At 37.1% G+C, this 19,542-nt stretch overlaps 1 protein-coding gene across 2 annotated transcripts in view; it reads right to left on the bottom strand.

The window, feature by feature from the left end:
- OLFM3 (olfactomedin 3) overlaps positions 1-19,542 on the bottom strand; it is a 221,187-nt gene that overhangs the window by 73,296 nt on the left and 128,349 nt on the right. Inside the window, exon 1 of one of the 2 annotated variants that reach the window (XM_082385715.1) lies at positions 4,308-18,134. The exons of the other annotated variant lie outside the window; for it this stretch is intronic. Coding sequence (XP_082241841.1) covers positions 4,308-4,436 — 129 coding nt within the window. The 5' untranslated portion in view covers positions 4,437-18,134. Of the gene's footprint in view, positions 1-4,307; positions 18,135-19,542 lie in introns of those variants that run through there. 2 annotated transcript variants of the gene reach the window in all.

The following is a 19,542-nucleotide window of genomic DNA, read 5'->3' as shown; positions in this document are numbered from 1 at the left end:
ATACCTGATGAAAAGTCCTTATAAATTTTCTGTCTGAAGATAGGTTTCGTCTCAGAGAATGAAATGTGGTTTAGCATGCTAATGACTTTAGTTGTGAAGAGAAGAAATGTGAGGACAGGAATAATAGAGATGTTGACAGACCACACTAAAAGAAGCTGTGTTCTGGAGGATGTATTAATAAAGATGTCACTGCATAGCAGTTTTCCTATTTCTTATGAGACTAGTTGGAACTGAAATAAGAAATGTATATTCTTCACTCAAGGCAACCTCAAGGCTCTAAAAAAAACAACTGTAAAAACAATGACAAAAAACAGTTAAACACAAAACCGAAGACATCCTCAAATTCAGGTTGGTTGATCACTTCTTCTCATATCCTGGAAATCGTAATGACTCAGAGTTGGGAAGGACTTAGAAGTCATATCTGGTCCTATGTCTTTCCACTCAGTGACACTTCTCCTATGTATTCTCCTTGTGTTTCCGCTTGAACTCTACATGATAGGGATTTCCCTGCTTCATAGGCAGCCCCTTCCATCGGTGGAAAGCTAAAGGACTGGCTCTGAACTTCTCTCTTTGTAATGTTCCCCCTTTTGCCCTCCTTCTGCTTTAAGGACTTAAGAATAAATCTACCCTCTTACCTATGCCACAGTTCTACTCTAAAAAGGCAATTGTCACATTCTCTGTGACTTTCAAGATTTACCGTTCTGTTCTCTCATCCATTTCCTTAATTTGTTTAGTTGGTCTTTCACAAAATAAACATTGCCTAAGGATTTGGGGAAGAAAAACAGTGGTACAAAACAGAGAAGTCAGATGTCTTCATCCAGGACTAAAAAAAAAAAAAAAAATTGGTGAGTTAAGAAACTTAGAGAGTATTGAGAGTTTGTATCAGAGTATTCTACTCATTTTCCAGAACTTAAAACTGACTAACTCATTGGAGTAGTTATTTATGAGGAGAAGCTGGCTAGACATTTCAAAATGTAGCAAAACAAATCACTGATGCCCACAGGTCCCTGGGAGGCCTCTTCCCACCATAGCGGAGGGGCTGATTGAGAACAGCTGGTGTCTGCTAAATGTCCTCTGCTTATTTAATTATTCTTTTCCAGGTTCTTACTGGTGTGGAATCCACAGTGTGAGTGATTTCTCAGAAGCTCAGCCTCAGGGGGAAGTTACTCTGCATCAGAGAGACATGCCAGAGGGAGCCTGAGCTTTCTCAGAGCCCAGGCTTTGGTCTCTGCAGACACCAGCTCCTCCGAAGGCAGATGGGCCCAGTTATAGATTAGGAGGGGAAGGAAAGAAAGAAAGAAAGAAAGAAAGGAAACAGGGCCAAAGAGGAGGATAAAGGGATGTTTCAAGATTCTAAGAGAAGCCAGAGGGAGCTTATTCCCCTAATAAGGAGCTGTGTTTAACTACTTACTGACAAAAATATCCTGGAAATTTAAAAACCTGTTTCAGCTTTTAAGACAATCAAACATACACTGCCTATTTCAGAGGTACCTGCCATAAACAGATTTAACTGCCTTTAATGATTAAAGCCCTATATTTCTTATTTTTGTTTTTTCAAGGTCATTTGAAACTACCATTTTAAAGAAAGACCACATTCATATTTGTGTAAATCTGTACTTTTTGCCATCTGCACATCCCACAAACACTCATAAAACAAATTTTAAGACCTACATTATGTATTTATTCATTCATTCATTTTTTGGGGGGTGTATACAGACTTGCAAGCTTATACCATTCGTACTGTCTAAAGTGAGAATGTAGAGTGAGAGAGTTGAGAAGGGCTGGACATCATAGCTCTACTTACTGGGAAGGGAACTGTCAACCCTTCCATCTAGGAAAGTGGAGTCCAGGGTCATAGGAAACCACCTGAGATGGACAGAGAGAACCTAGTGTGGCACCAGGGACCAGGAGGGGCAAGGAGAGCAAAGGTGGGTGAGACGACTTCCCTGGTCAGGACTGCAGTCAGGTGACTTGCTTCTACCCTTGATTCTGTCATTAACCAGCTGGGGGAAATCTCTTTAGTCACTTAAACATTTGGGATCATTCTTCCCACTTGCAGAATGAGGAGGTTGGATTAGATCAGTCTTATTTCCAGCTAAGCTCCTGAGAGTTCTAAGGTTTCTATGGAGGCATTTTAACCAGGGAAAGGGGTTGATTATGTGGGGAGGGAACAGATGACAGAGACACAGTAAATGCCTCCCCCCCATAATTTATTATTTGACCCATGACCTGTTTTATATATTGGATTTCCACCTCAAGATTCATTCAACAAATATTTATTCTGCATGTATTACATAAGATTTAATTCGGAAAAAAAAGGCACTGCTGCCAAAAAATAGTGTAAAAATAACTGGCCTGGATAGTTTCTAAGATCCTTTCCAGCATTAACATTTAATGATCTTAATCTCGGAAATAGATTCATTCATTTCTCACCATGGGAATCCTAAGATATGAGCAATTATCTTGAATAGTTAAGGTGGGGAAATTACTTCTGTAATATTTGGCACTTCTGTAAAACATGCATGCACACACACTCACACTCATTCACTCATACTCACACACTTTTGCAACATGATTTCTCCATTCCAGTGAATAACATAGTGTAAACTTTTCTGAACTTTATTTATTTTTTGTCACTCAAAGGGTGATTCAGTTGTGGCAGAACATTTGTAGACCATACCAATATTTTATATTTTTCAACCAACAGATTACTAATCAGAAGGTAAAGAAAATGGATTTACTTTAAACTCATAAGAGAGCAAGAAGTTCTAAAAGAATCATGCATACTTTTGGAAAGTTGATTCTCCTCCATCAACAAGAAACAGGAAATAACCAAACCAATATCTGTAGACACAGAAAATATACATATCAGAACCAAGGTACCAAGTTTGAAACATAGCTTATTCATGAATTGCTTAGCTTAGGTTCATTTCTTGAAAGAGTTAATTCAACAACTAAGTTGTTAAAAGTCACCAGGTACTTGAACATTGAGGAAATTTGGCTCAGTAAATATTAAATAATGTAAATTTCTTTGTTTTGTGATTGCTTATTGATGCCATGTCATGGTTTCTTTATAACTACAAATGTCTTTTACATGCCTCCTGCCACACACGTCATACAGGGAAGGAGGGGAATCTCAATAATGGAGGCACTGAGGTACCATAAGTGATTCAAGGGAGGTAAAAATATAAAAGCAGGTCAGAGTGTGCCTCACATGTGCTCTGCTGTTGCCCTGAGCACCAGGTGAATCTGGTAAATTATGTAATTAATTTGATCTGACTCAGTTAGTTACACGTTGATTGATAGAGTAATTATTATTAGTAACTGCAAACATATCTTCAAAATGGAGAGTTGCTTTTTTTTTTTTTAAGTATCTGACTTTTTCTGATCTGTGGGAGCAGTCCAATGGTAAAAGACAGATAAAGATAAAAAGGTAAAGGGCTCTGAATACTAATTGTTTCTGTACTTTTTATTTGCTAGCAGGGAAATTGTTTTTCCAGGATATTCCTTCTATTTCAATTTGTAAGCTTCTATTTGAAAAACCAATAGTTTTCATTTTTATTTGAAATGTTTTAGAGTATTGCTAAATAAACCGTGAGAAAAGACATTTGTTATAATGTGGGAAGGGTTAAAAAGCCACTAATTGTAGACTAATGAAGACTACAAGAGTTAGACTTGTGACAGGAGAAGACTTTATGAAAAAATTAAACAATACAGGGAGATGATTTTATCAAGTAAGTTTTCTGTTCATGATTCTTAGCTCTCTTAAAGGTTTTTTTGGTCATGCTTTAAATTGCTGAGGTTTTTTGTTTTTATTCATTTATGTTTAAAAGAGGTTGGTTTCTCTGACTGAATGCATTTCAGTCACAGGAATTGAATTCCAAAGAAGAACCTGCTATAGTAAAACTAGATTAGCTAGAATATACCCAATAGCATATTCTGTAGGAAAAATTATGGGGATTTTACAGATGTTAAAAGAAGTAAAATAATAAGAAACAAAACATTTTAAAAGAAAGAATTCTTCAAAACCTCAGAACAATATAAATTAAAGCTTTTCATTAAGAATTTAATGAATCTAGTATTTCCTTTCACAGCTAATTTCTCAGGCAGTTCGTTTATTCTTTGATGTAACTTTAAAGTGTTCCTAAAGGAACATCCATGACTAAAGTTACCACATAAATATTGTATTGTTGAAGAAGACCTGTAAATAGAGAAGCAAAATCTCAGCCTTTGCAATTTACAAAATAAAGCCCACTGGTTTAATGCACTTACTTCCCAAGACGGCCAAACCCACCGGAGTGACTTACTAAGGTATCTGGCGTTGATAGCCTCGTGGTGTTCAGTCCTACCAAGGATGGGAGAGTTTGGGACATCCAGTTTGATATCATTGCCATGGTGCTAAGCACAGCGCCAAGCTTCAGCAGTGGAAGACTCATTGCTGTGGAGCTAATGAGTTTTCATAGTGACTGATTAAGATCCCGGTTCTGGGCTGGCAGCGGGAGGCGTGACTGCAGCACGCCACATGTACAGCATGAAAAGAGATCAACTTCCCAAGCTCTAATCATGCAGGGAAAGCTCACAGAACCTCTTTCCCTCACCCTCACAGGAAGTGCCCTGCTCTTCCTTTTCCTCCTTTACCAGATACTCTGCTGGATCATCAAACAAAATATTCTGGCTTCGCTGGTAATTGTTAGAGCAGAGCTTGAAGGAAGGAGGAAATTTGAGCTTTTCCTGCTCCACTATATAGTCAGTTACCATCAACAGAGTTTACTGCCTCTGGGATTTCTGTCAGTATAATCAGCTGCTCTTTATCCTTCATAAAAAAACATAGCACCCTTAAATTGAGGTCTGTCAAAGCACCCATTTCAAACACCAAATTTAATATCCACAGATTTCTCTGAGCATGGAAAAAAGTGCTTTTAGACAAAACATGAAAACAAAGTCTGCAGAGAATATCCAAGATGATTAGATATTGAGTAAGAAATTATTATTTTTTATATAGTAACCTAAAATTAGCACTGTTGCCTCTTAAAAAAAATGTCAGAGATTAATAGCTACTGCCTGTGGAGGACATTGCCCTAGGCACCTTACATGTGAACAGACAGAAAAGGCAGCCTTGGAGAAAAGCTCCTGATAAAGAAATTTCATAGGTTCCCAGTTTTGCTTTCACGAATGAATGCTTAGCAGTTTCTCAGGCACACAGCAAACTCAGTTAACTCTATTTTCACCTTGTGAAGAATGACAGACCAGTACCGCAAGTCTATGTCATGAGAGAACATGTGACATTAAAAAAGCACAAGACTTGGCTTCTGTGACTCCCCAGGGAGTCTGAGGTCTAGCTCCTTGTTCTCTTGCAGTTAGTTGAGTGAATGACCAGTGAATTAAAACTCCTTGGCTTCACTTTTTTTTTCCCTACGATATGTGGGGGGTGGACTCCCTGCTCTCCAAGGCCCCTTCCAGCTGTAAAATTCAATGATCTGTTTATTAGAGTTCCGACGGCAAATGTGTATATTGAATTTGCGGCTTATGGGTAATTTTATTATATTCTTTTTACAAATACTGCAAAATTGTCCACATCCAAATCTCAGGTCCCAAATGGAATAAATCAGAGACCATTGTCTTATATAATATATGTGGTTTAAAATAAAAATACAGAGAGAAGACATGAAGGGAAATATGGGTGAATGAAAATTAAGTGAAAAAGAATCATATGAAAAGGAAAAAAATACTGTTTTGATTCCTTAGGAGAATTCTGGAATTGTTTGTATCTGGAAAGATATGTATTTTCTTAAACAGTTTTGGCAGGAGAATTAAAGAGAATATCTTTAATAAAATTGAAAGACATAGATATTTATAAAGGTGTGTGTGCCTTTATTCTTCAAAACAGCTTTAAACTGGGGTGAATACTGAGACTCCTCAAATCTTCCTTGCATATATTACCTTGAAATCCAGGCTACATTTTCTCCTTCAGAATACATCCAGATGATTTCAGCTGACCCTTATTTTTTAACCACAGTGCCCAGAAAACCAAATATTACGTATTTTTGTCTTTTTCAAAAATCGTATCATATGAAAAATTTAACATAAAAGCACCATAGTTTATATATTAAACTTAGTATTAAATAACAGCATTCATAGAAAGGACTGTTAAATTTTACATTATTATTACAATGTGGCAGTAACAAAAAGTAAAGTGGATATATAAATCTAGTTGTTCAAAAAATTACCAGGAACTCTACCTGACTTTAATAAAGGAGAAGAGTGTCTTTTAAGAGCTTAATTTCCAAAATTGAAAACTAATATAAATGCAATTACTGGATAATTTAAGATGCAACATGGCAGATGGTAATTATACTTATTAATGAGCTGTCAATCAACAAAATAATAGCTTCTTTAGAAGAATATAGCATGAATGTCAGGGGAAACCAGTACTCTTATTTGCAAATTAAAAAGAAATGAAGAACTTAAAGAAAAATACAATATAAATGGAAGGCTTCTTGCAATTTCCCAGAGACTCAAATACCTGCACTGAAGAACTGAAAGAGAACAACAGTGAAAGTTTATGATTTGATGATGTTTATGAACAATGTAAAAGCTATAATGTGTGGTTTAAAAAAAAAACATTTAAATGGCACACATTGAAATAGAAAAGCTTAAATTATAATGATTGTTAGTTATGGGAAATAAAATAGCTATGATTTGTAAAATGTTAAATAGGTTGCATTGCTCTCATAATCTAGTAAATTGATTATAATTTTCATTTTATAAGTTGGGTTCTTGTTTGCAGATGGGGAAGCTGATTTTTCTATGTGGATGTAGCAACCTGTGTTCAGGGCCAGAAACCCAGTGGTTACAGAAGTCCCACAAGCATGGTGTGAATGTTGATGGAGTAAAGTAGCAAGAGACAAGGCTGGAAATACTAGCAGTTACCAACTCCCAGGGCTTCACAGCCAAAGATGTTTGGATATTATCTTGGATGTAATTCAAGAATTTTAAGCAAGGCTGTGAAGTCATTAGTTTCATGTCTGAAATTATTACATTGGCATTTTCATGATGCAGGATAGGCCGATGGGGGTTGTAGGAACAGCAAAGCATATCAGAGACAGGAACGTCACTTAGGAGCATATTCTCATAGTTTAGGCAAGAGATGATGAGGGCCTAGAACAAGAAACTGTCAGTGGAGCTCAAAAGGATGGATACTGTAAAGAATTAGGGTGAAATCGATAGCACTCAGTGATTGAATACATGTGAGGAGTTACTTGATTAATATATTTATTCATTAGATATTTTATGGTAGACTTTTTATTATTCAGAGTGATTTCATGATAAACCTATATAGTAAATAATTATGAAGCAAATAATTAATGACCAAGAAAGACTTATAGGTAATCTTATGTAATATTGGCATGTGCTGTCATTGGAATTTTATTTTTCTTTGATCTGGAGCACAAAAGTTTAACATTACTTTGGTACTCAGTACACTTGCTAGTCTGGGGACTATCTGTATGGTAGGTGTGTGTGTTGGTTTCTGGGGAACCTAGCTTGACTAAAAGAATAGGTGAACCAAAGTGACCTCTAGAAAAAACAAAGTAGACTCTTGCTAGCAAGGAGGAAAAATTGGAAGAGTGGCATAAAGTAGAGGAAGAGGCTTAAAGTTTATGCTGACTTCGTACTCAGTCACAGAGGATGAAGAGAATAATACAACTTTGCTGAGTGACACAAAGTCATTCTGGGTCTCTGGAGCTAATAGTCCAACTCAAAAGAGAGAAAAAGGACTGATGTTCTTGCTTCTTCCTTCACTGAGAAGTCAAAGCAATTACAAGAGAACTTCCGTAAGGTCCCAGTACTCTACCTACCCACCTACCTCACCTGTGCCCACATGACTCTACCCTTTCTCCTGTTCCACAGATAAATTGTTTGTGTTCCTAGGTAAGGTTGATTCCCCCACTCTGCACTAGATCAGTGCTTTTCAAACTATCATGCATAGGAATTACCAGGAGAGCTTGATAAGACCCAGATTCCTTTGTTCCACCCTGAGAGTCTGACTTATTAGCTCTAGCACAGGGCCAAATAATTTGCATTTCTGACAGTCTCCTAGCTGATGCTCATTCTGCCATTCTTGGACCACCCTTGAGTAGATCACATCCATCTCATTAACTCAATGACAGCTCTCTTAATCCTTTCCTCTCTTACTGACATCAATAAATCTTCCCACTTTAATGGGCCATTCACAGCAGGATATAAACACCCCCTTATATCACTCATTTTAAATACAAACAGGTAAACAATAGTTTCCTGATCCTATTTTCTCTCCATTTATTTCCCCTATCACTCACTATCCCTTCACAGCATACCTTCCTGAGAGTTGTCTATACTCACCATCTTCAGTTTCTCTTTCCCTAATCAAGGTTTTGTTCACACTTCTCTACTCCACTGATACCACTTTTATCAAGGCTACCAATGATACCATGTTGCTAAATCCAGCAGTCAATTCTCAGTCCTCAACTTTCTTGACCTATGAATAGCATTCATTAGACTTTTACTTTATCCTTCCTGAAATAATTTATTCACTTGTCTTCGAGGATACCATATCCACCTAGTTTTCCTTCTACTTTCTGACCTATCTTTCTCAGTCTCTTTTGTCGATTCTTCCTCATCTATATGCCAGTGACTCCCAAATTCATTTCTTCCTCGCAGACCTCTCCTATCAATTCAGACCTGTATATCCAATTATCTACTTGACATCTCCACTTGGATGGTTAATAGACATCTTCAATTGAACATGTTAAAAAAGATGAGCTTCTGATATGCCTTTCCCATCTCCAGCAAACAAAAGAAAACAAAAGAAATAAACCAAAAAATTATATACATGCAACCATTCCTGTAGTCTTCTTCATTTCAATTCCATGGTTGAAAAGTTAGATTTCAACCTTAACTTTTTCGCATCTCTTATCAGTTTCATCAATAGGTCTTTTCATCTCTACTTTCAAAATATACCCAGCATTCAACCATTTTACACCACTCTCACTGCCACCATGCTGCTCCAAAGTCATCATCACCTCTCATCTGGTTTATTACAAGAGCCACCGATTATTGACCTTGTACCACTTCAGTCCTTTTTTAACCCCCCAACCAGAGTGATTCTGTTAAATTGTAAGTCAGATTATGTTATTCCTCTTCTTAAAACTCTTTAATAGATTCCCATTTCACTCCTGGTAAAAGTGAAAATATTTAGCATGAACCACAAGGTTCTGCATGATCTGGCTTCCTCTTATTTCTCTGATCTCATTTCTTATAACCCTTCCCTTCACTGGAGTCACTCTGGTTCTTCAGAAATGCAAGATAATTTTCCACCTCAGGGCTTCCAGTCTCTCAAATGTCTTCTCACTTCCTTTTTGTTTTAATTCAAAGATCACTTTCTCATAAGATCTTTGCTGACCACACTATCTCAAATTTCTACACTTTTCATCTGATCATTTCACGTTGCCTTTTGCTGGTTTACATTTTTTCTCCTTAAAACTTATCACAGGTTAGGCTCCTATATATTTTAATTATTCATCTTGTTATTTGTTTTCTCCACTAGAAATAAAGTTCCATGAAAGCAGGAACATTGCCTATTTTGTTCACTGGGGTATTCTCTATGCCTAGGAGAGTACCTAGTACATAGCAGGTTATCAGTAAGTATTAAATTAATGCATAAATTAATATATTACTGTTTTGTTCCTGAACTTCCCCCGTTGTAAAATGGAGACCATTTTAAATGCAAAAATTAAAATAGAGCCCCCCCCCTTGTTGCAAAATGAGCCAGTGTAATATTATTGCATTTTGCATGTGTGTTTTTACATGTACATGATGAATGTATACCTGAGTAAAAAGATAGTGTAAACTTAAAAGTTAAGAATGCTTCTTCCTTCCAAATTTGATATTTAGAATGCAAGCACTTTTGGTCTAAGCCAAGAAGTACTGTCTCTCTTATTTTGACTTCTCTTGGTAAGCCTCAAGTCACTGGAACCCTGAATAAATATGAAAGCAGTCGTCTCTTCCTCTTGCCTTTGGCTAATGAAGTTTGTCTCTAATAACATAGGGGAGGATGGAAGGGACTGTAGGCTATGGAAAGGATGAGTTTAAATAAAATGAATTGGAGAAGATGGAGATCTGAGTGTCCATTCACTCAACTTCCTTTCATTTGGCTCCTGGCAATCAATTAGGGACCACTTGTAGCTCCTAGAATTCAGCGCTTTGCCATTCTTGCCTTGAGGTTTCAGGGTTGTCTTAAAAGTGTTCACTAAAGAAAGAATGTATTGAGTGAAAAACATTAACAAAGTTCTCTAAAGGAGGGATTTCTGTCTTCTCATCTTTGCCTTCATCTGAGAAGCCGACTGATGCTCTATAAGCCCGGGGGATCCTCTGTTGGCAGCTGTTGTTGCTACTTCAAAGGAGAAAAAATGGATGTGTGGGGGAGGAATATATTCAGGGCAAACATTTTTTTTTTTTTTTTTACTCTGACTTTCTACTCAAAATTGAAGAAGTAAAAAAATATAAATCCAGGATTAGGCTAGAGGAAAGGAGGATGCAAAGTGGTGTGACAGAGAGACCCTCAGACTGTAAGGCAAAAGACTTAAATTTTGCATCACTTAGTCATTGCCTTGCTCTGGGTCGTTCAACTGGGAAATGAAGAGATTAAATGGAATTTCCTATATAGTCCCTTCCATGATATAGTGCCATACTTAAGAGCTCAGCTTCGATCTTTACAGTTACACAAGCCCCTCCTCGCTTTCTGCTCTGACACTACTAGACAGCTGGCTGTGTGACCTCCCAGAGCCTCGGTTTCCCTATGTGTGAATCGGGGATAACAAGAGAACCTGATTCCTTAGGAATTTGTGAGGATGAAATAAACATCTACATATAAAGCCCTTATCACAAGATTTGGCAAACAAGGAGTTCTCAGTCAATATTTGTCATCATTACTCTAGTGCAAAAGAAGTTTATGTATCTTTTCTCCATATTTATAGAAGAGAGAATAGAGATAGAAATTGTTAGCAATAAGGAAGTGAAGACCATCAAATTTTGTATAAATTACCAATGTAAAGGTTTAGCTTTAAGAGTTTTAAAAGGGTAAAATATTCTTGATTCCAGTATGCTTGGTTCATAGGGATTGGCTGCCAGCAGTATCCTAGAAAGGGTCTAAAGCATACCCATCCCACAGGCCAGCCTTGAGGAGCCACTTATTTAAGCCTGTCTGCCTGGCACTGTTCTTAGAACTTTATTTGTATGAATTCATTTAATTCTCACACAAACCCTATGAGGTTGGTATTGTTACTATAACCAGCTTATAGATGAGGAAATGAGGCACTGAAAAGTTAAGTAAGCTAGCCTAGGTCACACAGCTAATTAAGGGCAAGTTCAGTATTTGAACCTCAACTGTCACATTCTAAGTATGCTCTTAAGTATTATGCACACTCATATATGCACATACACACACACACAAAACACATGCAATAACAGTATTATAGCAACTATTTATTTCAAGTTTAATCTTTTTTAAATAATTGGAATTATTTAGGGGAAGCAATGCAGTTTAGTCATTGCATGCTCTCACTAAATGAATACTTGAAGCTGAGCACAAAAATTAAAAGTAATGTGTCTTCACTTATTGAGTTTATCTTTGAATGTGACAGAGCCAGGTCAGGGAGACACTGACTCAGGTAAGTGTTCAGTCCCTGCTTCATTTTCATTGGAATCTATTTTCAGGTTTTTCTAATTCACCCAACTCACTAGGGCAGACAAGTGTTAAATTATTGCCAAAAGCTTTTCTGGAGGAAATTGTTTAGAAAGAAATCTCAAAGAGGTTGGAAAATTGCCTGGTGATCAGAAAGAAGACTGTTTCAGTGGTAGCGTGAAAGAATAAAATTGGATCTTGAAATGTGCAGTTTTCTGAAAGGTGGTTGTAAGTTGTTTCATAAAGCTTATCTCCCTCTTGAAATGTATGTTTAGCAGGAACCAAAATTCTGGTAGTAGTAAATAACCCCAAACGTCAAAGTATAAAAGAAGATTACATTTGTAGCTTGCTTTTTAACAAATTCACATAAACATCAGGAGCTCTGCAGAGTTAATTTGTACATAGCAGCATTAGCTACTTATTTGTCAGCATTGTCCCCTCATCAGTATGTGCAGTCACAGTTGTTTTGTGATTTGAAATAAAGCTCCAGCAGACAAACATAGTTAAACATAAATGTCTAAAGATCTGGACTTGAAACAAGTCAGGCAAGCTTTGTCATTGAGAGTGTCGTGAGAGTTACATAGTTTTATAAAAGGGGGTTAGAAAAACAGTTAAGGCCAGGTCATTAAAATAACCATCACACAGATGATGCTGTACAAGCTCATTACCTCATTTGCTTGTCCTTTTTTGTTTCAACACATTTAAGAACTACTGACCTTATAAAAACAGTTTTAGGAGGACAGAAGTAACTTGACTTAGAAACAGCTCCCTTTGTGAATACTCATCTGAAAGGGGTCCAATGACATATATATGAACTTGACAATGGATAAGTAAAGGAAAACTGTTGGCAAAGGTTATCTCTTGTTATTGAAGTTAAATAGATGATGTTTTTCTGCTTCCTAATATTTTTTGTTCTCTCCACATTTCCCAGCTTAATTATGTATTATTTTCTGTTGTTAGAAAAACATAAGCAGAAGTATGTCATTATTCTCTCATTGACTTTTAAAGGCATTGATCTATTAAACATTTATTAAGTACATTCTTTGGGCCAGGAACAGTACAATACTGAAAAATGCAAGATTAATATGGTACAGCCTCATATTTTGGGTAATTTATCAATCTGGGAATGTAACAGACTATGAACAAATATGTACAGATGAACTGAATAGTTCCAACCTTATAGAGATATAGTGGAGGATTAAAAGAAAAGGCGATTGGTACCTTCTAGTGAAATGGTCAGGAAAAAGATAGTGCTTGAGCTAGTTTTCAAAGTTTAGCTCTTAATTCTCTTTATTTTTAACTCAGGGAAATGGACAGTGTAGTTTACTATGGACCCAAAAATAAAATAAAATTTAAGTCATAAGGAATGTTGTGCTATGCTTCAAAGAGTAGAGAATTATATTCTTCAGCCCTTCCTTTGTCAATATGCATCATTTGTCCTAGTACATTTTTACCTCTCTTCCAATTAATAAAATAAAATCATGATATTTACTTAAACCATAATATAGGGCTATTGAGTGAAAAAAGAGAATAGAAAAAATGAACATTATTGTGAAAACAGCATTTTCCTTGAGAAGGAAGAGAGGTAAATAGAAATATCAAAGCTCTTGAAGGACCTTGCATTATCAAGAAAATAGTATTTAAAATTACACGCACATGTCAACAAGGAGTAGTTTGAATTCTAATATTTACATATAATATGAGTCATAAAGCATATGGCTGAAAATTTAATTCTAGTATAGATGCTTCTTGTCAAGTGTCTGGTAAAATGTATGCAGATAGGGTATAGCATGAGGAGTGCTGAAATATTTGCCATTATTGAAAGTAGACTGTCTTTGCAGTGCGTTCTCTCTCTCTCCTTCCCTTCCCCTCCCTCCCTACTTTTCCTTCTCCCTTCTCTCTCTACCTTCTTTCCTTTTTATCTTCCACCCTCCTTTCCTTCTTCTCTCTCCCTCTCCCTCCATTTATTCTCCTTCCTTTCTTTCTTTTTCTCTTTCACTTTCACCTAAGTGTCCTGCACTGAAGTAGGATACTAGTATGGTTGCAAGGGCTCCCCAGGTGATTCTGATGTGTTTCCAATTTTTAACAGCCTAGGCTGTATAGCTACAATTTAAGCACAAATAATTCTAGTATTTTACACTTCAAATTTGGAAGTTTTATGTTTTACCTTTCTACTCATTCAACACTATTTAAAACAAAACAACAAAAGTTCCCTTTTCTAAACATTCAAGCATGCATGCTTAGGCTGTGGTTTACCCCTTACTGTGGTCGTAAGGTTTTCAAGAGGTTATTGAACTTAAAACTGGAGACTGCTCATAACTACTGTTCAATAATGGTAATACATCATTCATGTGCACCTCATTTTTCTTCTAAGAGTGATTCAGAAACATGCCCATGATAAAAAATGTGTCCTTTCTTAAATAGTTTTCCTTTCAATAATATATTTATTAATATCTATCAAAATACATGTATAAGTTAGTATTTTTCTATAAAAATTGCATTTAGAATTATTTGAGGGGCAACGTTTGTTTCACGGTGAATTACTTATGCATTCAATAGGGATTTATTGATCATCCTTTATATGCTAAACACTAAATGCTAGAGATCAAAGATTAATAAAATTCACTCATTTAGGATCTCAGAAACGAGAGAAAAACACGTATAAAATAATTTCAATATAACGTGCTATGTAATTTGTACAAAATGTAGTAGGACATAAACAGGTTAGCAATGAATTCAATTTGGGTAGGATAGAAAAAGCTTCAGGAGACTGTGGGTTTAGGTGGATTCAGTAGAATTTCCTAAGTAGATCAGGAAGGAAAGGCCATTCTGCCCCAGGAACAGCATGTGAAAATGTACCACCAAGGTGTCAGAGATCACATGTTCTTTAGGGAGCTCTAAGTAGCTTGGACTGGGGCCAGTGAAAAGCGCCTGGTGGGTTGGGGGGAGGGAGGAGATAGGGTTAGAGAGGTAGCAGGGACCAGCTGGTGCTTGTGGCTCTCCGAGGAGATTAGATCTTACTACAACTAGTCTTTCAAGAGTTGCAGGAAGGAGAGTGATAGCAAACTTGTTTGTTATTTGGGGGAAGATTACTCAGAAAAGATGCAATAAATACTGGGGAGAGGGGTAAGGAGGAGTTTGACAGCTGGGAGAGCAGTTAGGGGGCTATTTGGATGCTCCGGTAAGAACTGAGATGTACAGAGGAAGGATAACACATGGGCTAGGCAATTTACATAGAATTTTGTGAATTATTAGATGTGGAGGCCGACAAGAATAAACTCTGGATTTCATGAAATACAGTATTGCAGAAAAAGTGCTGGGGAATCATAGAGAACAGTGCTAAACATTAAGGTACATATGAATCACTGGGGGGTCTTGTTAAAATGTAAATTTTACTACAGAAGTTGAGGTCAGGGCCTGAGATTCTACAGTTTGAGCAAGCTCCCAGGTGGTCAGAGTGGCTGGTCTACAGACCACACTTTGAGGAGAAGGGGCCATGGAAGCTAACTCAGAGAGGGTAGATCTAAGTGAAGGGCTGATGTGTGTGGACACACATCCTGTGTGATGAAGAAGGTACAACCAAGGAAAGAAAAAAGGTCAAGCTCTGCAAGAGAAGGGAGAGTGAGGATTCCCAAACACACATATGTCTCACTGAAGAAAAGGGTTCAGGAGTTCCCACCATCCAGAGATGGTTGTTAGCAGAAAGCAGACGTTTAAATTTAATACAGTTTAAATGGGCCCTAAAATTTCTTGAAAGTAAAGTTATAGTTAAAATTTTATCTTGAAAAAGAAAGATGAACACAAAATGAAATAAATTATCTTACAATTGTGGGGATATATTAGCATGAATTAAGAATAGATGAAGTCTTTGTGTGTGTGTGTGTGTGTGTGAGAGATTATTTTTAAAAAATATTGTCATCTGTTTTCACAGCACAATCATAAAGAGATTTGTTTTTGCAAAACTCTTCAAGGAGTTACCTAAGTTTTTCAGAGCCTTTGATATTCAAATCATTATCTTTTAAAGAGCCCATTCCATAATTTCTCTCTTCAATTGTTAAAGGATATAAATCTGCCAGGCACTGTTTAATAATCCCCTTGTATTTTATCAGACAGTTCTCTCATAACACTTCCATCACTGCACGAAACCATGTGTCATTTGCATGATTTTGATTACCTTCCATTATATTTACATTGAATAACATTGGATAGTTGCCATATATAAAAATCAGTGGCTTAAGATGGATGCCACTGTTAGGCAGTGAGGGATATTTTAGTGGAATCTGAGGGGTTTCATTTAAAAAGTGGTCATAATTTGTAAATATTTGAGTTTTGATGGCTGTTGCTGCCTTACGCAGCTTCACAATGGCAGGACTTGGGTAACACGAACTCAGGGTTGACTACAGACTTAGCACGGCTGGTCACCCATGTACTCTGATATTGGGATGAGTGGAAACGGAAGAGGATGATGTTTTCACTTAATTCACTCATTTTAGGGCAGTAGTCTGTTAACTATATCTAGAAAGCTTGATGCATTGTGTTTCTGCAGCTATGAAAATTGAAATGTGTTAGTTTGATTTGGTTATATTCTCATCCATCAGGGAGGGAATAATCAGGAAATATCTGGAGTTCTGGGTACTGCCTGAAGTTACCAGTGTTAGAGTCTCAGTGAAGGCTCAGGGTATCCCCCAAACCCCAGGAACATACTGGATCCACAAAAGGTGCAAGCTAAAGGAAAAGCCTGAAAAGTTGCTGATTGGCAGCTGAATGAAAACAGAACTACCCATGTGATGGGGGTTGGGAGGTAGGGACACCTGGATTCTAATCCTAGTTTTTCATTTAAATTTAGCAGTCTGGCATACCTTAGTTTCCTTTTCAGCTCTAACATTCTCTGACTCTGTGTGCATAGTGTTAAGAGAATGGGTTTTGAAATCATATAGACCTGGGTTGGAATCCCAGTTCTGTCACTTACTATGTGATCCTAAGTTCTTTTCTGAACCTTATTTTACTGGTCTTTAAATTAAGGATTTTAATATCTACTGATAGACCCCATCTGATAAAGAACATCAAGGACATACCTATAGTCCAACAGAGTTAGGCTTATTAACTTGTCACATCAAGACAGGTGGCACACCAGAGGAACCATGGAGCATCTCACCAAGCAAAGGAAGACACAGGGTTAAAAAGAGGACTTGAGGGACTTCCCTGGTGGTGCAGTAGTTGAAAATCTGCCTGCCAATGCAGGGGACACAGGTTCGAGCCCTGGTCCCAGAAGATCCCACATGCCGTGGAGCAACTAAGCCCATGTGCCACAACTACTGAGCCTGTGCTCTAGAGCCCGCAAGCCACAACTAGTGAGCCTGCGAGCCACACCTACTGAAGCCCACGTGCCTAGAGCCCGTGCTCCACAACAAGAGAAGCCACCACAGTGAGAAGCCCGTGCACCACAACGAAGAGTAGCCCCTGTTCTCTGCAATTAGAGAAAGCCCGCGTGCAGCAACGAAGACCCAACGCAGCCAAAAATAAAATAAATAAAATAAATAAATTTATAAAAAAAAAAGAGTGGACTGTTCCATTTTTACTGATCTGATTTCAAATAGCTAAGTTTCTGATAGTCTATGATTTCAGCAATCAAAGTGTCTTGGCTCTACATCCTCCAGTAAAATAACAAAAGCAGTATTTAGAGGTTGACTTAATAAGCTTGTACTAATAAAATTAGACAATGCATATGAAGTGCTGGGCACAGTCCTCTAAGCAATTATTACAATTATTATTAGTAGTAGGATTGCTTAGCTGTCCTTTCACACATAAACCTTCCCATAATAAAATTGGCTGTTGAGTTAAAAGTGCCCAGTCTTTAGTCACTAAACCACAACTTTGAAAATCTAATCAGTCAATAAAGGGATGGAGTCCTTTTTTTTTTTTAACATCTTTATTGGAGTATAATTGCTTTACAATGGTGTGTTAGTTTCTGCTTTATAACAAAGTGAATCAGCTATACATATACATATATCCCCATATCTCCTCCCTCTTGCGTCTCCCTCCCACCCTCCCTATCCCACCCCTCTAGGTGGTCACAAACCGAGTCCATTGTTTTGACCTTAGAAGCCCAATGCTTTGAAAAGATGTCTGGATTCAGCATAGTCACCTGTTGCCATTGAAAATACAGATTTCCCACTTGATCAGAAATGCTGCTCAAGGGGCTTGGAATGGAACGTGTATTTGCACTTTTCAAAAACTCCTGGTTTTGATATCCAGGCAAAATTTCAGAAACATTTATATAACCAAAAGAGCATGGGGAAGCAACATCACAGTATAATATATACTATTCCCAAATGGTTAGGAGTAAAGATTTAGAACATCAAAGAATATGGCTTAAAGGTCATCTAGTCCAGATTTCGCTCAGTATTGGAATGCATGATGCAACGTCCCTGATACCTAGATTTTTCAACCTGGATACTTTCAGTGTTGGTAAAATCAGTCTTATGCTACTAGATGCTTTGATATTGGACGTTTCCTATCATGAGTAAGTCCTTCTTGCCTCTCATATTCCATTCACTGTTCTAGTTCTGCCTTGTGTTGTACCAACTGAGAGGTCTACTTCTTTCTGTTACATTATAGCCCTTTAAAATAACAAGCTCCCTAAACTTGCCTTCTTCCAAGAAGAATATGCCCAGACTTTTTGATTCTTCCTCTTATGTTATGCTTGCAGGGCTTCCACCTTCCTGGTTATTCTCATCTGGACACATTCTTGTTGGTCAATATTATTATGCTCAGAACAGAATGAAATTCTCTGAAACATGCCAGGTTGGTCTGATCAGCCTAGATCAGAGAAGAGTAAAAAGGCTTATTCATAACAAATGATGATACATTTTTTTCTTTTGTAGGATTAATGAAATTTATTGCAATTTAAATATATTATGCTTTCCTTTAAGAATTATGATTATAACTGACATAAAACATTTTCCACTCTAATAACTGATGTTTGTTAAAGTCAAGTCCAGTTGGAGAGAACATGGTAATTTTGCACCTATGATAATGTATATCTCAGTGATGAATCGAGTTAAAATTTTCTCATCAGTCCACAGGATGATTTAAGATAACACTGTATTTTTGAATCCCCTTAAGCAGTCACTATGCTAGGGTTTCCCAAATAGCTGATCTACAGAGAATTTCAGAGTCTTAAATTTCGGCTTTAGATCTCTAAGCATCTTCCTGATTGAGAAGTAGACTGAAATTCAGTGGGGAAAACAGCTTAGAGGCCACCAGTGCCTTTTCTCTTCTGTTTTATTGCTTTGAACTTTAGGTTAAAATTCAACTCTCTCCCCCCTCTCCTTACTCTCCTAGCAAACTCAAATGTATTGGATTAGCTGATACACAATTGGTTAATTCAGGAATGATGTCAATATAATGTGAATTTAGGTTGGTTCATACATGTTTTTCCAAATTATTAACACTTTGCACCAAAAGTAACAGAAGCAGAGTATAGTAGCACAGCTGAACACAGCAAGCTGAAGTTATGTGGTTCTTTACAGGATGATACTTTACCTAATGTCGTTTTTCCTGACTTGATGTTGACATTCACTTTGTCCCTCTTGCTGTGGTGTTCCCAGATTGTGCGTTTTGCTCTTTATAGCTCAGCAGCCTCAGTAGGTCCTTACCTCCCTTTCCATCAAGTTGCCTTCAAATTTTCTTGAAAGTTAAAATCCTATGTTTACTGAAGTCTTTCCTTATTTATTAGAAACTAAGATACATTTTTAACTGTGTTAGTATGCTAGTACAGTTATTGTTTTGTAAATTCTCTAATCAAATTATATAGGTTTGAG

The sequence above is a fragment of the Balaenoptera borealis genome, assembly GCF_965194805.1.
Source record: "Balaenoptera borealis genome assembly, chromosome: 1".
NCBI lineage: Eukaryota > Metazoa > Chordata > Mammalia > Artiodactyla > Balaenopteridae > Balaenoptera > Balaenoptera borealis.
Note: the sequence above shows the minus strand (reverse complement) of the source record. Positions and strands in the feature narration are given on the sequence as shown.